General features: G+C 52.5%; 1 protein-coding gene and 1 long non-coding RNA gene across 5 annotated transcripts; one reads left to right on the top strand and one right to left on the bottom strand.

The window, feature by feature from the left end:
* Positions 1 to 22: 22 nt before the first annotated feature.
* On the bottom strand, positions 23 to 25984 carry MFN2 (mitofusin 2). 4 transcript variants are annotated; one of them, XM_054720453.1, is made up of 20 exons: positions 25920 to 25984; positions 24534 to 24672; positions 24063 to 24130; positions 18525 to 18703; positions 16311 to 16446; positions 15536 to 15698; positions 14735 to 14859; positions 13541 to 13649; positions 13348 to 13455; positions 11966 to 12119; positions 11672 to 11739; positions 11416 to 11537; positions 9398 to 9524; positions 8912 to 9016; positions 8557 to 8659; positions 7919 to 8139; positions 6782 to 6937; positions 4080 to 4276; positions 3150 to 3284; positions 23 to 2021 (listed from the first exon to the last, which is right to left on the bottom strand). In XM_054720453.1, exons 4-20 carry the CDS (start codon positions 18697 to 18699, stop codon positions 1952 to 1954), a joined length of 2274 nt encoding a protein of 757 aa, XP_054576428.1. In that variant the 5' UTR covers positions 18700 to 18703; positions 24063 to 24130; positions 24534 to 24672; positions 25920 to 25984; the 3' UTR covers positions 23 to 1951. The 4 variants fall into 4 exon arrangements, with proteins under 4 accessions (XP_054576428.1, XP_054576427.1, XP_054576429.1 ...); XM_054720452.1 differs by lacking the exon at positions 24063 to 24130 and adding an exon at positions 25167 to 25281 and having other exon boundaries at positions 25920 to 25980; XM_054720454.1 differs by lacking the exon at positions 24063 to 24130 and adding an exon at positions 25240 to 25281 and having other exon boundaries at positions 25920 to 25980.
* LOC129150163 (uncharacterized) lies at positions 25985 to 27323 on the top strand. Its single transcript, XR_008556889.1, has 3 exons — positions 25985 to 26050; positions 26381 to 26477; positions 27260 to 27323. It is a non-coding gene; the product is annotated as an uncharacterized LOC129150163 (long non-coding RNA).

The following is a 27323-nucleotide window of genomic DNA, read 5'->3' as shown; positions in this document are numbered from 1 at the left end:
AGTAAACTGAGAAGATCCCACAAAGGGTTCCCAACTAGCTTTATTTTCATTTCCAATATTATCAGCAATGATACAGGAGCAATTCAGGCAAATATATCACCTTAAATACATCAGAGAAAAAACTCACTGTCAAGCATGTCTCACTCCAGCAAATAAACATAAACACAGAGAACAGAGTCAGCAGCATTAAATTCAAGTGTCTTTGCCACACTTCCTTCAGAAAGTCTCTCCCTCGGTGGTATGTATTTCATTTTACTTATCGTACAAGTTCAACATTTCATTCATTGCCCAGGGGCTACGTTAAAAAAAATTCATGTTTAGTTATATTAAATAATTTCCCCCCAAAGCACAAAACTCATTGGAATTGTGGGACACTGATTCTCTGGCATGCTGTGAGGTGACACCGTCCAGGCCTGCAGAACACTCAGCAAGCCCTCCCACCGCACGCCCTTCGGCGAAGCCCATCACTTTGTTCCACACGACAGTGCAGACTGCGGTTTGAAAGACTAGTGGGACCGGAGGGGATGCCCCTGCGTGGCCACCCACGTGTGCAGAGACCATCAACTCACATCCTGACACCAGAGCACGTAGACTCAAAAGGGCAGGACAAGCCCTGCCTCTTGCTGGAAGAGGGGCTGCTTCTTTCTAGCACGTTCTTTGACCTGCGCTGCAAAGGCTGTCCCCGAAGGCGGCTTGCCCAGACAGTTAACACACTGGAGACAGGAACCTGCCCCCACTTTAACCACTAACAGTGAAAAACACGTCTCGAAGTGAACAGGAGGCCACGTGTGTCGGTGGGAGGCTCTGGGGATGGGGAGTGCAGAGGCGGGGCCCAGGGTTCCCACAGTCCTTGGCCAGCTGCAGCGTCACCGCACAGACCCAGCCCAGAGGGTGCTCGGCCAGGGGCAGGTGGGCCAAGCTGGAGGTGGGACATGTCTCTTAAGGGGCACAATGGGGATGCAATCAAGCTAGTGGGGTGACTCTCAGACCCCATGGGCCCTCAGAGTGAGGTCTAACGGAGGGCCCAGCTCTGCCCCGACTCCACCTTCTCCAGCTGTCCTGAAAGGGGCCCACGCCCCCCAGCCTGCCGCCAAGGCCCCCTTCCTGTCACCATCTTTCCCTCTACTACATGCTTTAACAATCTGGACCAAACCACCTCTCACTAATGATAAAACCAGACCACGCAGGCCAAGGACCGAAACTAGAACAAGGTCGACAACGAAGAGCAGGGAGGCACGCCCCTCCTCATGGTAACAGCCACCCCTCCAACAGCACAGGCGTCAGGAGGGCACAGCCCTCCACACACAAGCTCCCCTAAGCTATTCTCACCACTGCAATCCAATCGCCTCTGCGGCATCCTCCTCCCCCTCGGGGCACAGGCCCACCTCACCCAAAACCCAGGGCGTGCGTCCTGAGCCCCACCATCAACGCGTGTCTGAGAGCTCTGCGCACAGACAAAGCATGAAAAAGCTGAAGGACCGAACTGACACCAGCCACAGTCCTTCTGGGACAGAACCATGCCAATCCGATCTGGGAAGAAAGTCCAAGCATCCCTAGAGTGGCCCTTTCTGCAGGTGTGCTGGGCCGGCATCAGTGTGGGCTGGAGGAGGGGTGGGAAGGTTCCGAGCAGGCATGCGGTGAGGCTGGGAGCCAGGACCTTCCCAAGCACCCAATGATGCTCAATCAAGTGGCTCTGACAAAGCAGAGAGACTCGACTTGACTCCTCGGTGTCACACTGTCGTTTAAAGTCTCCTCTAGGGTGTGAGCCGGGAAATCTCCCTGCAGCGGCAGGCGAAGGAGGGGGGAAAGCGACTAGTGTTTAAGGGCTCAAAACAGTGAGACACTGGTGCTTTCATTCTCACGGCGGCGGCCAGGCAGGAGCAGCCCTGGAGGCGCCCCATCGGCTGGCAGCACTGCCTTCTCCACACAGGCTCCGGCTCCGGGCTGCCCACTATCTGCTGGGCTGCAGGTACTGGTGCATGAACATGTTGAGTTCACTGTCCATCCAACCACCTTTATTCCTGCAGAGAAATGATTTGGCAGCGGTAATAGCTGATAATAATAGGTAATATTAGCATTATATGCCAAGCCCTGTTCTTGGCACAAAGCCCTCCAAAAACCCCCTTCTTACACACGAGGAAAATGAGACTTTCCCAGCTGCAAGCTGTTGTCTGCTTCACCCTGGGACCACGGGCCAGCCCCTGAACTGGTGGGAACTCTGCTTCCCTGCCTGTCCGTTTCAGGTACATCCTGTCCCCAGTGGCTGACAAGCAGCAGACACTCCCCACATGCACCTGCTAGTTCCCAGGGGATGAGTGTGTCCCTGGAAAATGGCTGCCCCGGGGGTGGGTGGGAGGGCACATGGACACAGTCAGGGGAGGGGAAGTCTACTTCCCTGGGTTGGAGCCTGTGCCCGAAGACGCAGCTCCCGGGGTGCTGCCCCCCAGGGGCGGGGGCAGGAAGCACAAGGTCCCTGTGAGCTGATGCTATCTCCGGCTGAGCGGCCGGGGACTTGTGCAGAGCACACACATTCAGCTCTATGGCTGTCATGAAACCTGACTATTTACAGATGGAAACAGTGAAACCCACAAAAGCTCAGTGATTGGCCGGAACATGAGTGCCTGGACCAGAACCCGGGACCCCTGGCTCCTCAGATCAATATTCTCTCCAGCAAACTCTGTTTCGACAGACCCTGCGCAGATCTGGGCTCCCATCTGACTTCTGCCAGCTACCTGCTACCTAATCAGCTTCCCTGTGGTAAAATGCTGGCTTCCCCCCTTTCCTGAGCTCAGAGAGAAACGGACTAAAATGCGTGCGGGGGCCCAGCCCAGTGTCCGCAGCACACAGTGGACAGTCAAGGACAGAAAAGGATGCTGAAGGCTGAGCAGAGCAGCTCATGTCAAGTGCCCGGGACGCTGCAGCTGAGAAGGTGCCAGTGAGCTGTAACCCTACGGCCCCACCCCACACCGCCTGGTTCCTCTGCTGCCACCACAGCCATCACTGCCGGTGCCGGGGGACAGTGCTGGCACCACACCTGGCATCCCAGGTGCTGGGCAAAGGTCTTACACGGGAAGAAGCTAAACCCCACCAGGAGATGTGTGTTCACACCACACACCACAGCCCACGCCTCCCCGCCCAGGCCTCCTCACCTGAGCAGCTTGGCTTTGCTCTGAAGTGAAACCAGAACCTCGATTTTCTGGTTCATAGCAGCAATCTCCTGCTCCAGGTTCTCCCGGGTGACATCCACTTGCTGGCACAAATGAGCAAAAGTGCCAGACAGTTCCCTGAGGAGGAGAGTCGGGATCAACCGGGCAAAGTGGCTGTTTTATAGAACGAAGTTGGTGACTAAATCCAACCCACCCAGAGGAGGGCAGCCGCCAGGCCTATCACCCGCTGGCAGCTCTGCCCTGCACCAGTCCTGGTTTGGCAGAATCCTCCCTACCCCGTGCCGAGTCCACGCACCTCACAGCCAGCACACACACTCACTGTCACCACCGTGAGAGAACTAGGAGTGCAGGGCATCCAGAGCTGGAGACTAGGATTCAGATCTTGGCTCTGCTGCTAATCAGCCAAGTGACCGGGGACAAGTGACTACTCTTCGAGTCTCCATTTCTCCACTTCGAAAAAGCAAATGCCAAGAAAAATGCCTGCCTCTAAAGGGTTGGAGGAGCAAATGCCTAGCAAAGGGCCTGCCACACGGCAGCTAGCATTCACCCACCACCAGATGCAGCGATGCACTCGCACCTGACCAGAGTTGTGCCATGAAGAATGAGCATGTGCCTTAGAACTTCAAAGCTGCATCCCAAATGCAAGCCTTTAAGGCAACCTTTAAAGTAACGTCCCTCATCTTTCCATGTCCTCCTTCCTTGGGGAACCAGACTCTTACTTGGTCCCAGGCCAGGACACAGGTATCCCTGGAGAGATGCTACTCCCCATCCCCGGCTGCAAGGTAGCACCGCACAGCTGAAGGTCAGGGTCAGATGGTGCTCAGGACCCAATGGTTTCCAGGTTAGAAGGGGACCCAGAGGGCATCCTGAACCGCGGGAGCTGGCGCTGGCTCAGGGCGGCCGGCCACTCACTGCTGGACTTGGTGGCTGCAGTTGGAGCCGGTGTAGCTGATGATGAGCTGCAGCTTCTCGCTGGCATACTCCACAAACTGGCGCTTGAAGGCCCTCTCCTTGGCCTTCGTGGTCCAGGTCAGACGCTCGTAGACATAGAGGAGGCCATAGAGTCCAAAGGACAGGGCGATGAGCCGCCAGCCCACCGCCTTCCACACCTGCAGAGGCACAACTGTCAGCTGAGGCTCCCACCCTCCATCCTCCCAGCCCGTCCCTGCCAGGACTTTCCCCAGAGCCCCAGTCAAGGAGCCTTTGTGCCCCGACTCAAAACACCTCTTTCAACGTGTCCTTTAATCCCACTGAGGCCCAAAGAGCAGGGACCGGCTACAGTTTAAAATAAAGGTCCTAGCCGGTGTGGCTCAGTGGATGGAACACTGGCCTATGGACTGAAGAGTCCCGGGCTCGATTCTGGTCAAGGGTATGTACCTAGGTTGCAGGCTCGATACCCAGCCCCGGTCAGGGTGTGTGTGGAAGGCAACCAATCGATGTTTCTTTCTCACATCAACGTTTCATTCTCTCTGTCTCTCCCCCTCCTTTCTACTCTCTCTAAAAATCAACGGAAAAATATCATGTGAGGATTATCCAAAAATAAAATAAAATAAGGGAAACTTGGTGTTTGCACATATGATTATGCAAAACAGTGGGTAGGGGTACAGATCCAGGCACACGGAATTTTTTCTTTTTTAATCCTCACCTGAGGACTTGTTTACAGAGAGTAAAGGAGAAAGAGAGAAAGATAAATATCAACATGAGAGAAACTGGTTGCCTTCCGTACGTGCCCTGACCCGGACTGAACCCACAACCTCGGTATGTGCCTTGACTAGGAGCAGAACTGGCACCTTTTGGTCCACAGGACGAGCTAAACCAGCTGAGCCATCCAGCCGGGCGGCACACAGAATTCTTGAAGATAAACGCTCTGCTAACACTGACAAGTCACATCCCACACCTCGTTCCTCCGCAGACGGCTCCTTTTTGTCCTGTTTGTAGCACTCTGCTTCAAGGCAGTGTGGCTACATTCAAAGAGCACTGGGCTTGGAGCCGGAAATCGAGCTCCAGGGCTGCCTGCCATCCTGGCTGTGTTTCTGTACACCCGTTTCCCCCAAAACCAGCATAACGGTCTTCACCAACTCACAGGCTGTTTGGGTAAAACGAGATGTTGTAAAAGGGTCACATAGCCATCAAGGGCCAGAGTCTCGGCCAATGACCCTCTGCCAGGTCACCCTGTGAAAGAACCAGAACATGTGCCTCTGCAGACGGAGGGAGAGGGGCCTCGGCTGTCTCACCTTGGTCTTACAGGTTGGAAGGCAACTCTGTTAGTTACATTCAGCCACCGTTTCTACAAATCAAATGTCCATAATAGAGCAATTCGCCCACATCATCAAGAAAATTCAAGGTAGCCCTGGCTGGGTAGCTCAGTTGGTTGCAGTGTCATTCCATACACCAAGGCTGTGGGTTTGATCCCCAATCAGGGCACATACAAGAATCAACCAATACATAAAAAAGTGGAACAAATCAATGTTTCTCTCTTGCGCACGTGCTCTTAAAATCAATAAATAAATAAAAAAAGAAAGAGCAGTGGACAGTGTGGCTCATTTGGTTGAGCGTTGTCCTGAAAGGTTGCTGGTTAGATTCCCAGTCAGGGCACATGGTCAGGTTGTGGGCTCAATCCTCAGTAGGGGGCATGCAGGAGGCTGCCGATCCAAGTTTCCCTATCATATCGATGTGTGTGTTTTTTTCTCTCTCTCCCTTTCCCTTCCTCTGTCTCTAAAAAAAAATTTTAAAAAAAATTTTTTTTAAAAAACGTTAAGTTAAAAAAAAAAATTCAAGGTATAAGTTATCCTGGCTGCAGTGTCTCTTGGATCAGGAAATACAGGAGACCCCAGTTATCAAGAAGGCAGCCTGCAGCCCTAGCTGGTTTGGCTCAGTGGATAGAGCATCGGCCTGTGGACTGAAGGGTCCCAGGTTCGATTCTGGTCAAGGGCACATGCTCGGGTTGCAGACTCGAGCCCCAGTAGGGGGCATGCAGTAGGCAGCCAATCAATGATTCACTCTCATCATTGATGTTTCTCTCTCTCTCTCCCTCTCCCTTCCTCTCTGAAATCAATAAAAATATATATTTTTAAAAAGAAGGCAGCCTGCAATCTCAGGCCTTAGGGTGGAAAGCAAAGGGCCATAAAACCAAGAGATGGAGAGACAAGGTCATGCTTGGTCTCTTTTGTATTAAACCCTTTCAAGTTTTGCTCTTGGTTTTCTTGCCTACAAATGAGAAACTCCTGGTCACACCCACCTCTCTAGAACCCAGGCCTGTCAATTTCATGGGTCACTTCTCTACCCACCATGCAATCAGCCCTACAGGGGAAAGAACACAGCCTTAGAGTCAGACGGGGCCAGAGCCCAAAGCCTGGCAAGGTAGTCACAGACTTTCCTGTCTGTCAAATGGGAATGAGCTACCCTAAATGTCAGCTGAGCGAGACAAATAGGTCAATAAGTATATATGTTAAAGGGCTGAGGCTGCACAGCTCGGCACCGATCAGTGAAGAGAGCTCCCAGTCTCTGATGGAGGTGAACAAGCTGTGCCACGCAGGGACCACCAGGACTGTGCCCCTCAGTCAGCCACCTGTCCTCCCACCTCCCACCCATCCCGAGCAGGGCTTGTCACTGACCACTCCTCCAACAACCAGGATGCCCATGGAGGTCCTGGACGTCAGGGAGGCCAGGCCAGTGACCATGGAAACCATGAGTTCTTCTTGGGCGAGGGAGCCCTGAGGCAGAGGGGGCATGCTGGGGTTGGCTGGCGTCAGAGGGACAGGACGCTGAACCTGAAGAGAGAAACAAGGAGAGGGGGGAGAAAAATGGGGCTCATTCAATGAAACCTTCAGTGACCCTCAAAGCTAGGGGTCCTGAAACAATTTCCAAAGGGGGGAAATGAGCTTCACAAGTTGCAACGAGGATTTAAGCTTCATAACAGACCTGCTAGCCCCAAGTGAGCACTGTGGGATACCCCAAAATGTGAGCCGTGGCCACCTGGGAAGGCTTCAGCATCCCCAAGTGTGGGATATGTATCAAGAGCAGCACATGTAACAACTAAAGTACAATACGGAGGGATGGTGTAAAATCTGAATTTCAAAACGGAATATGGAGACCCAGCCGGGTGGCTCAGTTGTTTGGAGCATCATCCCTTACATCAAAAGGCTGCAGGTTTGGTTCCCGGTCAGGGCACACACAGAAGGCAAGCCACTGATGTTTCCTTCTCACATAGATGTTTCTCTCGCTCTCCCTTCCCCTCTCTCTAAAATCAATAAACATATCCTTGGGTGAGAAAAAAATATTTCTAATGGCATATGGAGAGATATTTTATGTCATTTAGATTTCAGTTATGTATTATTATAATGGTTACTTAAAAATATTTAATATAGTTTAATAGTAGTAATGGTTACTTTAATATGCATTAGAAAAAAAAAATACAGCCCTAGATAGAGCATTGGCCTGTGGCCTGAAGTGTACCAGGTTTGATTCTGGTCAAGGGCACACACGCCTGGGTTGCGGGTTCGATTCCCAGTAGTGGGCAAGTAGAAGGCAGCTGATCAATGATTCTCTCTCATCATTGATGTTTCTATCTCTCCCTCTCCCTTACTCTCTGAAATCAATAAAAATATATTAAAATAAATAACGAACCAAAAGAAAAAAATACAGCTAGCATTTGCAACTTCACAAACAGAGCTCAGGATATGGCCAGCTGGGACGTGGGACCACCGGGACTGTGGGCCTCCCGCACGCCCAGGGCAAGGGGCTGTGCTTGCCTGGTCATTGTAGCCCATCAAGGCCCGGCGGCTGTTCTTGGGGCCCAGGAACCTGTTCACCAGCATGGTCCACCCGAGAGAAAAATGGAACTCGATGTCCTCCTGAAAGTCAGCACACAGCTTGTCACAGTTCAGGTCGTAGCTGAGGGAGAAGCACTGCCGAGGGACCAGCATGTCAATCTGACTCCGCACGGACGCAGGGAGGAGGGGTTTCAAGCCGTCTGTCAGGAAGAGAACGGGAGAGCACCTCAGCTCCACGTGCCACACCAGGGCCGAGGCTTGGAACGCGAGCCCGCAGCTATGGCCAAGGACGCTGATGGTTCTGCCCAGAAACCAGGCCCGGATGAGAGGGCTGTGGGACCGGGAGTGCCACACTCGGGCGGGCGGGCCAGCTCTCCCAGGGGTGCAGGTCTGGGCTCTACCCCTGCTAACACTATGCCTCACGTGGATTAGGGAGCAGGCCACTCAGCCGGTGACGGTCCCGTGTGGTAACACAAGACGGCTCCGGAGGCTACGTGTGGAATGAACTCATGACATCACCCAGAACCTGAAGGCATCGAGTTGACTCATCATAAAAGGTGACAGATAGGAAAGTCGTCTCTGCGGCCTGGCCTCCGAGCTGCGTTCCCTGCACTCACCGATCATGTCCTGCTGCATGGTCTGCAGGGAGCCCGTGATGGCCGTGGAGCAGCGGTCCGACATGTTTCGGCCCAGTCCTTCCTCTATGTGGCGGTGCAGTTCCTGCAACCAGACGAGAGGTTGAGGGAAGAAGCACCCAGGCAGACTTGCTCCTGGGAGCCCAAGGACAAGGAGGCCGGTCAGCCCGGGCCCTGGGAGCTGACATGGGAGAGCTGAGTGAGGCCTGGTCCCGTCCGCCCGGCTGAGGGGTCCTGACAGACCAGCAGGGACTGAATCACGGCTGCTTGGAGATGCCACCCAGTAGCCAAAAGGATGAAGGGGTGCTTAATGCGAGCACGGCTGCTAATGACTCACATTTTTATAAACCTTGAGGACGACGGGAGAAGGGTGGAAATCCATCTGGTACTCGTCCACCAGCACAGAGAGGCGCCTGATCTCCTCGGCCATCGCCGTTGACACCTGTAGAAGGAAACGTTAGGGATCGAGAAAGAACGTGTCCAAATCTGCACTGGGAGAATCTGAGAGAGTCTCAGATTCCGATATCCTTCTATTCACACATCCCCCACCCCCCAAGCCAGCCGTTTCCTCTGCTTGTGGTGGAATTAAAGCTTTTGAGGTAGAAGGAACGTGAGAGGTTGGCTGACCAAATGCTCATCTAAGATCTGGAGAAGGTGACCTGCCCGGGGGCACACAATGGACGGGTGAACCCGCCGAAGGCTCTGCATGCTGCAGTCAGGGCCACAGGCTCCTTCTGGAGGCTGAGAAGGCTCTCGGATGAGGAGGTCTGCTGTTCCACATTTCCACCCTGGACTCTGCTCTGAGTCCGAACCCGTTTCTCACCTGCCTTTCGACTTCCTCCGTAATCTGCTTGATCCGCAGTTTGTAGTCTTGTGCCAAGAGCTCCAACTGTTTGTCAATAAATGTCAGCCGCTCCTGCCGCTCCTCGCGCATTTCCAGGCAGTAAACCCTGAGAGAGAGGGCTGGTTACGAGACCCAGGCCCCCCTCCACCAAGCAGAGGAGCCAGAGGGGCTGCCGGAGAGCCTGTGTGGGCCCAGCTGAGGTCCTGGCCGCCGCGAGGCCAGGGGCCTTGGCAGTTTCACTCACACACAGGTGTGTCCTCATTCCCTGCCCAGGTACGAGGGAGAGATGGCACCAACCACTCTCTCTCAGGTCTTCCTTAGGAAGATGTGGTGGTGACAGCAGGGAGGTGCCTGCAGGGGGTTTGGAACAAGTGCTGCCAAGTAACAGGGAAAAATACTCCGCCCCACTCCGCAGGGAACGAAGGCGGTCCTCTCTACCGCGAAGCCTGGCAGAACTCACCCAGTCCGAAGCAGTGTGAGGGGCAGGACGCGGGAGTTCCAGCACATACGCTGGCGGGACTAGGACTGGACTTGAATGTTTCAGAAAGCAACCAAGTAAAACTGGGTAAAACTGAAAATGCACGCACCCTAAAGTGAACAGCCCTACCTCCCAGATTTAACCCCAGAAAGGAGTGCACGAATGTGCCTGGGGCCTGTAAATGGTGTCCCCTGCAGCATGGTTTGCCACAGCAAAAAAATAAAATCTGAAAAGCAGCCATTGGGCCCCTAGCCGGTTTGGCTCAGTGGATAGAGCATCAGCCTGCGGCCAATGAAGGATCCTTGTTTTGATTCAGTCAAGGGCATGTACCTCAGCTGCAGGCTCGATCCCTGGCCCTGGTCGGGGCCCCTTTCAGGAGGCAACCAATCGATGTGTCTCTCTCACATCAATGTCTCTCTCTCTCTCTCTCTCTCCTCCTCCTCCTTTTCAGTCTCTCTAAAAAAAAAATGGAGCCCTAACCGGTTTGGCTCAGTGGATAGAGCATCGGCCTGCGGACTCAAGGGTCCCAGGTTCAATTCCGGTCAAGGGCATGTACCTTGGTTGCAGGCACATCCCCAGTGGGGGGGTGTGCAGGAGGCAGCTGATTGATGTTTCTCTCTCATCAATGTTTCTAACTCTCTATCCCTCTCCCTTCCTCTAAAAAAAAAAGTCAATAAAATATATTTTTAAAAAATATGGAAAAATATCCTCTGGTGAGGATTAACCAAAAAAAAAAAAAGGCAGTCAATGGGAAAATGAGGTATTCTCAATTCACATGGCATACTCTCTAGCAGTTAACAGTCACAGCTCCTGACACATGTACCCACAGATGAAGGCAAAGGAGAGGTGAGTGAAAGAAAGACTGCGCAGTACCCAGAATGACGCTGTGGCTGTATGTTCAGAGCACACACAAAGCAATACTACATGTTCTTCAGGGTTTACGCAAAAAGTTCTTCTTACATGGATCATAGGACTACACACCAGATTCATGATCATGGTCGCCTTGGAGGGGTGAGCAGAGTGACACTGGGTCAAGGGGCTGAAGAACCAAAGGTACTTCCATTTTTTTCTGTGTTTTAACTTAAAAATAATACAAAGAAAACACTGACTATCAATTCTGTGTGGTGGTAGCAAGGTGCTTTAACCGTTGTGCCTTCCTGTATTTCAACATCTCTCCAAAAAAGGTTCTTTTTAAAACGTGTCCCGCTTCGGGCTCTGAGCATGGCTGTAGTGCCCAGGGACTGTGGGCCAGGCCTCCAGCATGAGCTTGTGAGGCGGCATTTCAGAGCCCCATGCTGCACAGGCCCAGTGGGACAGCCCCCAACGGTCCCCTCACCAGGCTGCTCCAGGTACATCTGTGAGGCCTGGTGGGTGGGGAAGGGCACCTGCATGGGAACACAGAGACTCGGCTCTGCTGGCAGGGCTCTGCCCCTGGGCCCATCATCCCAGGCAGCGGGTGCGGCGGTCACTTCCCAGCATCCCCTCTTCCCCAGGCCTGCCCGAGCTCCCGGGTCCTTACCGCTGCTCCTGAGCCGCGATGTGCAGAGAGTCCATGATGAGGCGAACTGCCTCCGCAATCTGCTTGGCCCGGACCGTGTGCTGCTCGAATTTGGTCTTCACTGCGGACTGCGAGATGCACTCCTGGAAACAGACAAGAGGTGCTGAGGAGGCCACATGGCCACCAGCCAGGGCCAGGCTCTGGTGTCACTGCCCGGGACATGGCCGGTGACCGCTGGGAAGCCAGAAGCACCAGAGACCAGAATCAAAGGACTCACCTCAAACCTCCTCTCAAAATTCTGAAACTCAAGCATCCTCACTTGAAAGCCTTCTGCAAGAGCGCCCCCTAGGAGAACTGCATGTTAGTCTGGAAATAACTGCGCAGGGGAGGCAAGTGAAAACCCACAAAGCCACGCCAATGCGACAGTTGGCTAAACACTGGGGGGAGCAAAGGGCTTCTTACTCAGGCTCTTCTCACCACATCCTTCTCAGAACTATTTTTTGTTGGCTGGGAGCATGAGACCAAACGTCTCAAACATTAGCGAAAAGGAGGGAGTGGGTCTCACTGTCACCTCCTTCGGGCATGCCCTGGGCCTTCTGGATCCTGGCGTTGAGCGCCTCCTTGGCAGACACAAAGAAGATGCGGTCTCCAGCCTGGCCTCGATCCACCACGCCCAGCTCATCCACCAGGAAGCTGGTGCAACGCTCCATGTGCTGCCGCCGCACCTGGAGCCCAAGCAGAGGGGTGAATGTGACCAGGTGGGGCAGGTGAACCATCTCCCACCATTTCTGCTCTCCAGTCACCACGCTCCTCAGAAGCAATGTGGCCACGGGAGTTTCTTAGGGGATGGCCTGCCAAAGGTGTTTTATGTATATACTAGAGGCCCGATGCCGGGCCTTCCTTCCCCTGGCTGCCGGCACCGCCTTCGCTCGGGCTGGAGCCGCCTTTCCACCTTCCCACGCTGCCCAGAGGCCTGAAGCAGCTGGAGTGGTGCGGAACGCCTCACCCCCGGCTGCTTAGCGCCTGCATATGTAAATTGACCTGCCATCTTCGTTACATTATTTGCATACTCACTCCTGTTTGGCTGGTGGGTGTCGCGAAGGTACGGTCAATTTGCATCTTACTCTTTTATTAGTGTAGATAAGCAGAAATGCTAACACATGCCTCAAGCTGCCTCTTGTGAGGGCCTAACCAGTGTCTCACTTTCGTGCCCCAGAATGAAAGGAACCGGGAGTTGAGAAACCTCCACCTGGGCTCTATGCTGACAAGCCGAGTCCTCCAAGGCCTTATCTATGAAATGACTGGGCACCCCCATACAATCCTGTCTAGCTCTGAAGTCTAGGGTTCTACTACTAGAACTTTCAAATGCCAACAGCCTCTTGGGGCCACCTGCCGCGTGCCCATCTCAATGTTGAGAGATTTCATCCTGTTGTAATTCTATTGCATCCACCTCACAGGTGAGGAATTTGCCAAAGACACACTGCCCAATGTCAACCTGCTGACTGCACACTTTTTCATCCCTTATTACCAATCTGTGACTCCTGTTTCTTTCATCTCACACATGAACCAGTTATTCTTCGCCCCTCTTTTAAGCCTCCTTTCTAGGTATCTTCCTAGAGCTGAGCTGGTCCTACGATGATTAATCCTTTATGAACCAAAGTGAGCACAGGCCCCAAACAAGGCTCAGCTAATGTGCTGGGGACGCTCTGCAGACCCGGATGAAAACCTCTGAAGGGTGGAGGGATCTGGGAAAGTGACTGGGAGGTGAAGAGAGTGTTTAAAGGCGGCAGAAGACCCCTCAGTGACCCGAGGGAACACTTGGGAAATCTGTGGTGATGAAACCCCTTTAGGAAAGGCGTGAACCTGATGCAGCCTGGGAGTGCACGAAGGGGCCCTGGGTACGTACACATGTGGGGTGGCAGTCCCCAAACTGCTGAATAAAGAGGCACCAACCTCCTCCATGTACTCGGGCTCCGAGGCGGATGCATCCCAGCGGTTGTTCAGAATGAAGATGTTGGGGCGGGACAGGCGCTCGCTCACCTTGTGGAAGAATTGCTTTTCCTGCACGAGAGGGAAAGACCTCAGTGGAGGAGGGGCCCAGCCAGCCAAGGCCCTGGGAGCGTGGGAAAGGCGGAGGAGGGGTTACCGTCTGCATCAGAGTAGACTCCGAGTTGGCCACCAGCACAAACACATCAGCATCCAGGCAAAACTTGTCAATCCAGCTGTCCAGCTCTGTGGTGACATCGATGCCAGGGCTAGAGGTGACAGGGTTAAACCAATATCAGGCACACAGACCATGGGTCCTGTTCTTCCTGCTCTGGCAGACCTGAGGCAGCCAAGCAAGGGAGAGACAGCTAAAGAGAGGAGTAAAATGCCGTCCCTTACTGAAGGGATTTTTACTTTTCATCTCATAACACTCCAGGTAATCCGAATGTGCTTCCTGCCACGTGCATCTATCGCTTTTACAAAAACATAATGATTTATAATTTTACTCGGAGATAAACAATTAAGGTGACCTGCTGCCCTGGCCACGTAGCTCAGCTGGTTAGAGCGTCACCACAATACACCAGGGTTGTGGGTTCGTCGGTCAGGGCACACATAAGAACAAACCAATGAATGTATAAATAAGTGGAAACAATTGATGTTTCTCTCTCTCTCTCTCTCTCAAATTAATAATAATAAAAAAGGTGAAGTGCCCTAACCGGTTTGGCTCAGTAGATAGAGCGTCGGCCTGCGGACTGAAGGGTCCCAGGTTCAATTCTGGTCAAGGGCATGTACCTTGGTTGCTGGCTCATCCCCAGTAGGAGGGTGTGCAGGAGGCAGCTGATCAATGTTTCTCTCTCATAGATGTTTCTAACTCTCTATCCCTCTCCCTTCCTCTCTGTAAAAATCAATAAAAAAATATATTAAAAGATAATAAAAAAATTTTTTTAAAAAGGTGGTGTTATATTCATGAAAGTCCAATAAGCACTATAGTACCATATTTCTTGATATAGTTGCAACCTGCCCACAAAGCAGGAGCAAAATAAAGTGCTCCTTCCCCAGAAATAAAGTACAACACGGACCCCACCCCCCCACACACGTACTAACATCGGGTGGAGGCTTTGGCCACCCCTCCCATCCCTCCTCACAGGCCATCACTGGCACATCTTCAGGGCACTGATGCCAATAGGTACCATAACCAGACCCCGGAGGAAATCCAAGAGGCAGGGGGATTTGGTAGAGCCAATACATAAGCAGAGCAAGGACAGGGCCCAGGGGACATTGGCTTGGATGACCCAGAAATGGGACTCCTGGCCCTCTAGGTTTGGACCTCCTACGCAGGCACCTTCCCTCTTACCTGTCCATCAGCACGAGGTCATCCTTCAGCAGCGGGCACTTGGAGTTGGGCCACATCACACTCACCAGGCTGCCGGCATGCAGCTGCTCATCCTGGTGGAGGGCATGCGCCAGCTGGTTCACAGTCTGATGGGTGGAGGGGAGGGACGTTCAGGGCTCAGGCCCAGCTGGTAACTGCTGCCACCGGGCAGACTGCCTGTGCTGCCCGGCATGGCACAGTGGCCTGAGACTGCTGGCCACTTTGCTTCCCCTTTCCCTTCATTGCACACATTAAAGTCCAGAGCGGGAATTGCCAGGAGAACCAGCTATTCTTCACTCCCCTCTCAAGCTTCTTCCTCAGACACTGCGCTAAAGCTGGCCGTGCTCTGTAGTAAGTCTTTATGAACCAAAATGAGCATCTGGCCCCACACAAGAATGCGACTGGCTCTCAGGAAAATTAAATGTACAAGCTCCTAGCTGGTATGTCAGAACCCCCCAAGCAAATGCAGGAATCGCTCTCTGGAAACTTCCCCGAGTAGAACAAGGCATGTACTCTCTTCAGGTCAAGAGAAAAGCCAGATGGCCTGCTGGGTAACGTGCAAGGACCTGCAGGCTCCTCATTCCTGGTGCTCCCGGTTCCAGCCCTCCCTGAAACAGCTCTCCTCCTAAAGAGCCAGGGAACAGGGTTCCACACCCCATCAGCAGGGCACCACCCTCTCCTAGGGCGCCCTTACTCCTATTTTGCTAGTTGGTCTAAGCCCAGATTCACCCCCCAGGATGCCCAGGGCTGCGGCCCTGCCCCCAGTCCCGCACAGCACCGCACCTTGATGCTCCTCTTCTCCTCGGAGCCCTCCGTGAGGAGGAAGGCCTCATGGCCATCTGTGCCCTCCACCCGCAGGAAGCAATTGGTGGTGTGGCCGATCCCGGAGGGCAGAACCTTGTCCCAGAGCATGGCATTGATCACGGTGCTCTTCCCATTGCTCGTCCTGTGGGACGGAGACACTGGCTGTCAGTGAGGCCACCACATCTGCATTTTGGGCTTTCGCAATGAAGTTACCGGCCTGGAAGCCCGAGGCCTTGTTCTCCGCAGTGACAGCAGTGCCCAGACAGGCAGAGCGGGCAATCGGAGTTTATGGAAATGGACGGTCAGACGCCTGTCCTGTCCTGTGAGGTGCTCCTGGCTCATCACTGCAAACCAACATGCAAGGCACTCACACGGTGTGGAGTCAGCACGATGTCGCTTATGTCCTTAAACAGGCCTGCCCTGACCGCAAGCCTCTCAGCATCACTGATGGAGACTTGAAACCACTGACACCCTCAGTCTCAGTGACCTCAGCTGAGTGGCCCCAATGTCCCCGGTTTCCTCAAAAGGCCGTTTGCTGCTCTTCTCCCACTGTGCTCCTCCTCACACCTGAGGCCCCGCCACGTCCGCCCAGCTGGTAACCGCTGCTACAGGGCAGCCTGCTGCAGCACTCTTGCCTACCGTGCCCCCAGGACCTTGGGGTGCTCAGCCTGTGGTCCTGCACAAAGTGTCTCCCTCACCCCCTCCCTCCCTCCCAGCCCAGAAGGAAAAAGGAGTGAGGGCTGCAAGAACTCACCGGCCAAAGAAAGCCACTTTCATGTGCCGCCGGGCCAGCACCTCGCTGATGCCCCGCACTTTGGACAAGTAACCTTTGACGTCCAGAACCTGTTCTTCTGTCGTAACGGGGTCCAGTTCTGCATTCCTGTAGGTGTCTGGAGGAGGGGAGTGGAAATGGGTCAGCACCTGCTCTAAGGAGTTCCACTGTCACGTCTGGGAGGAACAGAGGCCACCGAGGCGGCTCCCTGCTGCTGGGCTGAGGTCCCGATTCCCTGCTGTGGGCCGCAGTGCGCAGTGACGAACACGGCTCCCGGGGCCGGACTACCTCAGCCACTATCTGGTCCCAGTGCAGGCAAGGACGTGCTGGTCTCGCCTCTTCCTAGCTTTGTGGCCTCAAGCAAATGGACCTTTCTGGGTCTTAGTTTCCTCACCCTTAAAATGCAGGTAACAGTCCCTACCTCATATGACTACTGAAGGATTAAATGAATTAAAGCACAAAAAGCGCTAAAAATGGTGGCTAGTGCATGATGGATACTCAAATATTAACTGTCATCATTTACTTTCATGTTTAGTACTTAACAATACTAAGTTCTCACTACATGCCAGGCACAATTCTGACCACTTTTCAAAGCTACATTTAAAAGAGACAGCCAGTAGGCCAACAAACTCTCAGTCCTAAAGCAGTTACTCTCCCCTCCCCCAGCCAGGGCAATCCCAACACATCTCAGGCTCTCCAGCTCTTTCCCTTCCAGTCCACCAACAGGAGAGGCCTCATATTTTCACCAAAAAAAAGAAAGACATCGAAACACCACTCCTGATGCCATCTCATAAAAACCTTCATTAAGCACCTGTTTGCCCATAGCACCACCTGAGTAAGTGACTCAGAGGGTTATAGTCTGGGCTCTAGGAGGACAGAGGCCTGGTCTACCCCATCCCTGCATGCCCACTGCCAGGCACACCAGACATACTGCTAAGTAAGCAGGTCATGAACAGGAATAATTTTAACAACCAACCTTATAACGTTAAAATTCAGATTTTGAAGTTTAACAAATATTTAGGAAATACTTTCTCTTGCATCAGGCCCCATGCTAAGGGCAGGGCATAGATAGTCCACTCTGTCTCAGTCCGCTCAGGCTGCTGTAACACAGTACTGACTGTGTGCCTCACACACAACAGAAATGTATTGATCAGGATGCCAGCTGGTGGGTGAGGGCCCTCTTCCAGTTCCGACTTCTTGTACCCTTACCTGGTGGAAGGGGCTAGAGCTTCGTGGGGGTCTCTTTTATAAGAGCACAAACCTCATTCGTGAGGGCTCCACCCTCCTCATGACCTAATCACCTCCCAAAGGCCCCACCTCCTAACACCATCACATGGGCCTTAGGAGTCCAACATGTGAATCTGGGGGGACACAAACATTCAGACCATAGTACTGGACATGTTTCCTTTCCTTTAAGTAGCAGCTGACATGTAAACCAAGCAGAAGCCAAGCGTGTCCCTGGAGCATTTCCACTGAACCTCTAGGGTTCCACAGACTAGAATCGGAAAACCCCTGGTCTCGCCTGAGCCCTGCTTTTATAAGTGGGGAGACCAAAGGCAGATAAGACTCAGCTACTGCATCTTTCCTGACAATCCCAGGACCTGGAGCCAGGATGTGCCTTCTAGAGGGAGCCTGAGAAAGTCAGTGGCTGGAGGGACACTCAGACTGAGCAGGACCCTGGGAACCAGCCCTTCTCTGCTGAGCCTCCAGGTTGGGCTCCAACCAGTAACTAATGAAAAAGGTGCCAGTGATGCAAGTTTCCTATCATAGTCCTGTTGTCTAAAAATATCAGAGAACACCCTGGTCAGAAATAAACACCCAGAAAGAGCCCCGTATGAATGGCAGCAGAACTGGGCCAAGGAAAACACCTGGGTAAAGCCCGCGTGTCACTTACAAAGTATCACGCAACTCACCCCTCCATCTGCTTGTGTTTCAGATGGGGATTAGATCCGCCTACCCCTCGTGATTAAATGAAGTCGTATACAGGGAATTCTTAAATGACAGGTCCCTTGTTTTCCTGGCCGATCTCCCTGGAACCCAACTCCACACCATTCCGAGCAGAGCGCTGCTGGAGGTGACAACGCATCTGGGCAGGAGCCCCCCAGGAGCAGGGCTGTTCCTGCCCACCCCAAAACCTTGCCCCCTAAATATCAAAACTGACAGGAGCGGGCCTGGCTCAGCAGGTGCCCGTCTCACCTTCAAGGAAGGTGGCACTCTCTTGGATGTAGGCCCCCAGCTGCTCAAAAATGCCATTGATCTTCTTCTTGGCAGTGACAAAGTGCTTGAGGGGAGAAGCATTCACCTCAGCCATGTGTCTCTTATCCTTCTTGACTGTGACAACGGAGTTGCATCGAGGGAAGAACAGGGACATCGCGCTGTAAGAGAAGAGACTGTCAGCGAGCCCGGGAACACCGGCTGGGCGTTACTCTGGTGTATGCAGGGGCTGTAGGGGGGCGGGGACCAGCCGAGGGTCCATCGAGAACACGGGCTCCAGGACCAGAGCAGGGCCGGGGAAGTAGGAGCCACATCTCACGAATGAGCAAGACTTCTCAGGACACTAGGGCCAGGCTCCCTGACACAGAGCCTGGGCACTCAGACGCTGGAGTCAGGGCCCGAATTCAGGCCTAGCACTGGCCGTTCCTCGCCTGTTGAACAGTGACAGCCCCGCCTTCCCCACCTCAGAGAGACGAGGAGGAATCGAGAGGCAGAAAAGCGTGACAGAAATCACATCAACCACCTGAGAAACAGCACTGAATACTGAAAGCAGCGAAAGCAAAGTGATGCTCAAAGTCAGAAACTCCCACTACCTCTCCCCTGCTGTCCGGGTCCCAACGGCCCTAATTTTAACAGATTCTGGTTTTGGGGTTGGGGGGACAGAGGCAGGAAGATCCTCAAGGGAGAGGTCTATACTTTACCTAAAAACATGTATTGGTCTCCCTCATTATCAATGTGTGCAGAGTAGGAAATGTGGAAACTAAAGGCAAAAAAACCCCAAAGGAGCTATGTAGTAACTGACAAGCTCAGTGGCCGGAAGTAATAGCACAGGATGAGCTGATGATAAATTCCTAACTGGGTAGGTCATGGTGGGCAGTCACACCTCAGGCCTATATCCTCCTCAGTAAAACGTTAATCTTTGCCTTAACCTTCTGTTCTTGGGTATCTGGGTACTTCTGAAATATCAGAGTAATGCTCTTTTTCAGACCCCCTCAGAGACATAGCCACCCTCATGGGAACACATATCTTATTAACTCTATGCCACCTCTATTCACTGTAAATGTTAAAGGTTAACTATTTTTACACACCAGTGTAAAAGAAGTATGCATCTCTCCATTTTACTTTTCATCCAATCAGAGGTTCTCCAGCTCTGCTTTCCCTGCCTCCTAGTCTGCCACCAATGGATTTCACGTAATCACCCTTAGTTCCTTCCTTTCATTCCCAATGCATGAAAGGAACTGCAAAATGGGCATGCCCGTAGCATATTCTCAGTCAGCATTTCCTCAGTCCTGCTTCCGAGCATGCCCTTAGTCTGGCTCTAATAAACTCCTGTAAATATTTCTACGGGGCTGGAAGTCCTACTCGGACACCACGTCCCTGTGATAAGCACTGTTAGCATTTATCAGCACGGCCTGTTTCGGTGTGGGCGGCTCTCTTGCTCTCCCGCACTCACACACATCTTCATAGACTGGTTTTTCCAGAGAGCAATAACATGTTAGGGGTCTCGAGACCTCACTCCAAAGCCCTAGAGACATTTGGCTCAAGTCAAAAGGGCAGACAGACCGGCAGAAGAAGGTAGCACCCTCATGTGGTTGGGAATCTCTGGTCCCAAAAGCAGACTGTTGCTCAGAGATCCTGCTACACACAGAGCTACTCCACCTGCAGAGCCCTGGGATCCTGTGAAGTCAAAGGGAAAAAAGCCCCTCCATGGATGAGTTGGTGTGTGCCACAGCCATGTGGGTGTGCCTGGCTCTACCCTCCGCAACACCCAGCAAATTCCTGTCCGCCACTCCCTCTCTAGCAGGCCTAATCAGAGCCATCAGCCTCTCATTGGCCAAGGCCAAGCAATCATTCTCTCTACCTGGGAAAGGAGAAGGCGTTGCTCATGAGTAAGCATACATATATGACAAACTTCCAAAGGGTGTCAAAGTTCCCGAGAAACAAAATATCTAGAAAAAGTAGATTTTGCATACCTGAAAACTGGCTCTTAGGAACTAACCATCCCAAAGAATGGGCAGAAAGACAGACAGACCCAGAGGGAAATTGCAACCAACATGTTTTGCCGAGAGCCACGGATTACTCTGCATTGTTAATGACTTCTGGGGAGATAGAAGTGACTTGTATGTCCATTTCTACCTTCCTCCTCAGTAAAACACCACAACTGCGGGAGAGAGTTTCTTAGCTTGGAGGCCACGTGTCAAGGGCGTAATAAGAGACAGAAGCCCGGCCAGTGTTGCTCAGTGGTTGAGCATCAACCTATGAACCAGGAGGTCATGGTTCAATTCCCGGTCAGGGCACATGCTGGGGTTGTGGGCTCGATCCCAAGTGGGGGACATGCAAGGGGCAGCCGGTCAATGGTTCTTTTTCTTTTTCTTTTCTTTTTTTTTTATATATATATTTTATTGATTTTTTTACAGAGAGGAATAGAGAGTTAGAAACATCGATCAGCTGCCTCTTGCACACCCCCTACAGGGGATGTGCCCGCAACCAAGGTACATGCCCTTGACCGGAATCGAACCTGGGACCCTTGAGTCCGCAGGCCGATGCTCTATCCAATGGTTCTTTTTCATCATTGATGTCTCTGTCTCTCTCTCCCTCTCCCTTTTTCTCTGCAATCAATTACACACACACACACACACACACACACACACACACACACACACGTGTGTGTTTTTTTAAAGCTTCTAGTCCAGCACCCTTGGAGAAAAATAAGAGAGACAGCAGTGCTCTGAGGAGGGACACTGGGCCCTAGCTGGTTTGGCTCAGTGGATAGAGTGTTGGCCTGTGGGCTGAAGGGTCCCAGGTTCGATTCCGGTCAAGGGCATATTCCCAGGTTGCGGGCTTGATCCCCAGTGGGGGAGCATGCAGGAGTCAGCTGATCAATGATTCTCTCTCATCATTGATGTATCTGTATCTCTCTCTCTCTCTCTCTCTCCCCCTTCCTCTCTGAAATCAATAAAAAAAAAAAATTTTTTTTTAAAGGGACACTGGGAAGAAAACACCACTGGCTCCTCCAAAGCAGAAAAGGAGAGAGCATGCAACCAGGCTGACTGTGGCCCAGCAGGTAAGACTGTTAGAGAGACAAGAAGTAAGAGAGGAAAACCACTGAGGGGAGAAGAAAAGGGATACCTGACACGGGCGTGATGTAGCGTGCAGATGACAGAGTCTGGAATGACACACAGCTGGGTACAAATCGTGCTCAGTCTATTTCTGAGCTATATAAACTTGAGCAAGTTATTTATCCTCAAAGCCTCGGATTCGTCACATGTACAAGCGTGACACCCACAGACTAAGAAGACTAGGAATGGCAGTACAAGCTCAAAGGTAACTTTATATGTTATATAGCAACCACAAACTCTACCAGCAAGATCACAACACCCAGCCCCCAGGGAAGGGCAGAGGCAACGCCACAACACACCCACAGCTCCCCCACCTGTTCCATGAGGATGAAGTAAGCAGGTCTGCTCAGACCCAGAAGTTGACTTGCTTCCAGGCAGCAAGTTCCCTGAGATCCATGGGGCTTTTATTTATTTACTTACTTATTTTATATATTTTTATTGATTTCAGAGAGGAAGAGAGGAGAGAGATAGAAACATCAATGATGAGAGAAGCACTGATTGGCTGCCTCCTGCACACCTCCTACTGGGGCTCGAGCCCGCAACCTGGGCATGTGCCCTTGACCGGAATCGAACCAGGGACCTCTCAGTACACACAGCTGACGCTCTATCCACTGACACAAACCGGCTAGGGCCGCATGGCTTTTAGAAGCAAGTGCTTTAAAGTTCTGGTCATTGTTTGCAAGCCCAAAGGACATGAAATGAAAGGTGTTAGTGTCCAGTAAGTGCAAGATTCAAAGGCATGCACGCTAGTAAAAGTTTAGTGTTTCTTTGACATTACAAGGTCTACTGGGACTTCAGCTTGTCCAGGAGCTGACTGCTTTCCCCATTCCCCAACCTGCAGCTGCATGCCCACACCCCACATGGCTCACGTGGAACCGCTCACGTAGAACCTCCAACCCCTTCAAACTCTGATGTCTCTGGCTCTGCTAATTCCCAAGCTGAGATTCCATTTGTGTTGCACATGCTGCTTTCAGCCTGGAATCCTCTTTCCTTTTTCACCCATTTGACTCCTACTGACCTTCTAGACCCAACTCTAGTGTCACCCCCTCCACGAAGCTCCCCTGATGTCTCCATGGAGGACATACCACCTTACCTGACGTTTTGTTTTTTTTGCCTCACTCTGTCTCCCTGTCTAATCTATGAGCTTCTAGAAAGCCAATCTCTGACACAGAGCAGTGACCTATTTCCATTTCTACTTCCTCCTCCACAACTGTGAGAAACATGGTTTGAGTGAGAGACTGCCCTTCATGGGCAGCATCTTCTTACCCTTCCATCCCTGGAACACCCACATCCACTTTTTTCTTAAAAAGCAGCTTTTGACTAAGCATCTGTTTCTTAGTATTTGGAGCTCAGTGAGGCAAGAGTGGAACAATCCTTTCAGATTCCAGGATTGAATCCTCCCAAAGAGCCAGCTAAACACGCATAGGCACACCAACGGACCAAAGTTGCAGAATACACGCACACAAGCCAAGATAGGGCCCCTACTATCCTGGGCTTTGCCTGCTGGCTTCCCAGCCTTCCAGGAAGTGGGAGGCGCTGGGTTCCTGTCCCTCTGGAAAGCCCTGATAGTCCCTACTTCACCGCAGGGCTCACCGCAGGCAGGGGGCCATCCCCAGGCTCAGCTATCCACTATGCTTGCAGATGTGACTGCTGCAAAGCATCCTGAGGTCATGGTTTCAGAGTGTTTACGAAAGCACTTCCCAAGCGTGGCCCACAGCACGCTAGTGCACCCCTGTTCCACTATATGCCTCAGACCCCTCCCCCGGAGCACATGAGCGCAATAGAGACTTTGGGCAGCAAGGCCTGTTGTAAAGACACTAGTTTAACTGTACTTAATGCAGCCTTTCACAAATTTGTCTGAAGAAACCCTTCTTCTATGTAACAGTTCTTTTAATCCTGATCACACGTTGGGAAAAATCTCGTTCATCCTGATAGTCCCCCACTCCCACCCCAAAGAACTGCTAGGGGAACAATATTAAGAGACTGTTATTGCCTTGGCCAGGTAGTTCAGTTGGTTGGAGCGTCACCTCGTACACGGAAAGGTCTCGGGTTCGGGGACACACCCAGGGGACATACCCAGGTTGTAGGTTCGACCCCCAGTCGGGTGCGTACAGGAGGCAACCAATTTATGTTTCTCTCTCCTCTCTCTTAAATCAACACACACACACACACACACACACACACACACAAAGATTGTTATTAATATTAACCTAGACCAGAACCAAACCAAATTCCAATCTGAAACTATTAGCACTCCATGGTAATAGAAAGCTTTGCCTCAACTTAGGCCATTAGTAGAGAAGTATTAGGTGTCTTGGGTGTAGGGAGAGCAGTAGCAAAATTCACTGCAAGGTATGTCTGGATCCCAAGCACAGTCCCTGGATCCACACCACCTCCTTACCCAGATTTATGTAGAGCAACTCCTAGCAGGGAAAAGAAAATGGATCCACGGGTCGTCTGCTGGCACAACTGAAAACAGAGGAGAAGCTGAGAAACTGAAACAGAAGAGTATACGCGGGCAAAGTGGGCAGAGCTGACTCTTAGAAGCGTGTGATAAGGAGCCAATCTCTGCTGGGCAGAGAGCGGGAGGGCGGAGCCAGCACAGCAGAGCACAAGCCAGGAAGACTAATTCCTCGGAGAGCCCAGAGATCCCAGCTACTTCCTGAACTGTCAACCTCTGAACAGGGTCTCCCCGCAACCAGAGAAATCCTCCATGGAAACAGAAAGGAGATAAGTTTTTCAACCCGGGTTGGGGAACTCCAGCTCCGCGCAAAGATGACCCACTCCAGAGACTTGCCACGGGATGGCTAACGGAGCCATCCCTTTCCCTTCCCCCAGACGCAGAGCGCCACAAGTCCCAGCCACCACTTACTTTTTAGATGGTGAAAGACCTTCACAGGGTGGGCATCATGGGCATGGCCGGGCCAAAAAGACCAAAGGTATTTCAGTTCTCCTGGGTCCTGTCTCAGATTGAAGTTGGCTACTGGTTGTGTTAACTCCACCAATTCCAACTTTGGAAAGAAAAGGGGACATGTCAACAGACAGGGGGAAAACAAAACAAAAAACTGGTACGCAAAGCATGTCTAATCGGGTATAAAGCTCAACCAACTCATCCCTGAGGGAAGCTGACTCATTGAGGGAAGCTTGCTTACTCACTGGGGCACGGGGTGACAATGGGAAGTGCCCCAAGGAAAAACACAACACGCAGGTGTGGGGCCAATCCTGGGTGTGTACAAACACACATTCAGTCGTGCGATGGCCTGATGGTCAGCCATGTGCTGGGGAGAAGGAGGGGCGCTGGTAGAGGCAAATCCAGAGTGGGGAGAGGAGCGGAGGAGGAAGCAGGACGAGGACAGGGCTTGAGGGCATGGAACTGAGGACTGGAGGTAGGAGGGCAGGGATGAGGCGCAGAAGTGGGACTTAGTGAAAACCTATGTGTGCCAGATGCTGTCAAGTGACCTCCTTCATTCTCAACTCTATGGTGCAGAGGCTCGGGAAACTTAACAGATGTACAGACTGCGAGTGGAGTGGCCACGCTGAGAACTCAGACGCCACCTCCCTTTCACTCCAAAGCTCACTTGTCTTCAATTATGTGAGAAGGGCGATCATCAGAGCCCTCTCTGGGAGGAGGGAAAGAGAGAGAGAGAGAAATTAAAGAAATAGGGCAGTGAAGGATTACGAGAGGGGAATGGGCAGGTTTTGGCTTCCTGCACCCAAACAGCTCGTTAGTCGGCATTTTCTGGGTGCCTTCTTTGTGTGTGCCAGGCCTAGCGTTAGGGATGGGTAAAAAAAACAGACCCTGCCCTCAAGGGTCTTGCCGTCGGGTTTGAAGTCAAACAAGTAAATAGACAACCGTATGAGGGGGTAGGAAGTGCCCAAAGGAAGGCAGGGAGGGCAGCGCGGGGCGCTACGCTGAAGATCGTGGGCTCTGCTCACGTGCTGAGTAAATGCTGGCTAATGTGAAGGGCTGGGTATGAGGAGGAGACCGGGCAGGGGGGTGAAATGTGGCCGGGAAGCCTGGGGTGACGAGGCGTGTCAGGGGACCCCACCCCGAGTCCCGCCCCTCTCCGCAGGGCCAAGGCGGGCCCGGCGGCGAGACCAGGGCGTGGGGACGCCTGCCCGCCCGCCTGGATCTGGACCCTCCGGGCCCCCAGCATCCCACCTCAGGGCCCCAAAGATTCCCCCCCGGGCTGCTCAAGACTCGCCGAGCGGGGCCGGACCCACCCGTCCCCACCACCCGGCGCGCTCGCCCTCTCACCTTCACCTTCCCGGCCTCACGGCGGCCATCAGGCCCCCAACGTCACCAGCAAGCGCCAGCCCGAGGGGAGGCGGGAGGAGTAGGGAGGACGCGCGTGACACCAGCGCCGCAGGTTGGCCGCTCTGGCCCGGGTGAGTCGTTGGACTCCAAGCTCAACTGATTGGGCCCCACCACTCTTTAGGGGTCAGGGGTGCGCCTGCTCAGCGCCTGGAGAGGCATCTCAGCGCGCTCCTTCACCGCCCGGGCGTCCCACGCCGATGACGCAAGCCTCGGGACTCCCGCTGCATCATGGGGGCTGTAGTTCCGCCGGGAGGCTGTCTGGGCTGGGGTGGGTGGGGCCTCCAGCTGTCAAGGGGCAAAGAAAACAAGGGCGTGGATGGAGGTTCCCGCTCTTTTGTTTGGTGGCCCCGGGCCGAGGGCTCTGCTAACTCAGGAATCTAACCTTTCGTTTGTAACTTTAGAGAAGCGCTCTCAAGAGGAAAACAGGAAGCAAGTTGGGGCCGGATGCCCTTCGATTGACTTTGAGAAGTAAGAACAGTAACAACAGTCACTGAGCTGGTACTTAACATACCTCATTTCATTTAACCTTCACCACAGTTCCAGGAGTCTCCAGGAGATCTGCACCCCAGCTCACAGGTGCAGATCACTGGGCCTCATTATGTGCCAGGCACTAGGATACAGCAATAAACAGGTCTCTGGATGGCCACAGTCACAGAAGGGAAGGCCCCAAATCTGGGCTCCCCAGTATGGCAGCCACCAGTCAATGTGCCCTCGGAGCTCCTAGTGTAAATTGAGATGTGCTGTAAGACTTAGGACCAAAAAAGTATGTAAATGATCTCACTGATATCTTTGCATTGACTGTGGGTTAAAGTTGTGAACTTAAAAAAAGAGGTGATCTGAGCATAAATTCCTAACTGATAGGTGATGGTGGGTAGTCACACCCCAGGCATACAACTTCTTTACTAAAAGGCTTATCTTTGCCTTAGGCAAGCCCTGTCCATTGTTTCTATCCTTCTAGGTTAACACACCTTTGAAATGCCCCATGTCAGACCCCTCCAGACCGCACATAATCTTAACTATTCTGTAACCCCATTCCCAAATTGCTTCCTCCCACCTTCACGTAACCTTCCTTACATTCCTTCCTTAATTTCAAACACATAAAAGCTGCCAAACTGTTACTCTCTGGACCATTTGAGATCTTGCTCCCTGGCATAAGTCATCAGTTTGGCTCAAATACTCATAAAAGTTCTCTACGGTGGCGGCGGGGGAGGGCGATGGGGGAAAAGGGGCATATATACCATACTTTCAACAATAAAGTTTTTTTTTTTAATTCTCTACAGGTTTGGACATTTCTCATGTAGACAAAGTGATAATATTTTGGATAAATTGAATTAAATGAAATAT

This window comes from Eptesicus fuscus, chromosome 9 (genome assembly GCF_027574615.1).
Source record: "Eptesicus fuscus isolate TK198812 chromosome 9, DD_ASM_mEF_20220401, whole genome shotgun sequence".
NCBI lineage: Eukaryota > Metazoa > Chordata > Mammalia > Chiroptera > Vespertilionidae > Eptesicus > Eptesicus fuscus.
This window is presented reverse-complemented; position numbering and strand designations above follow the sequence as displayed.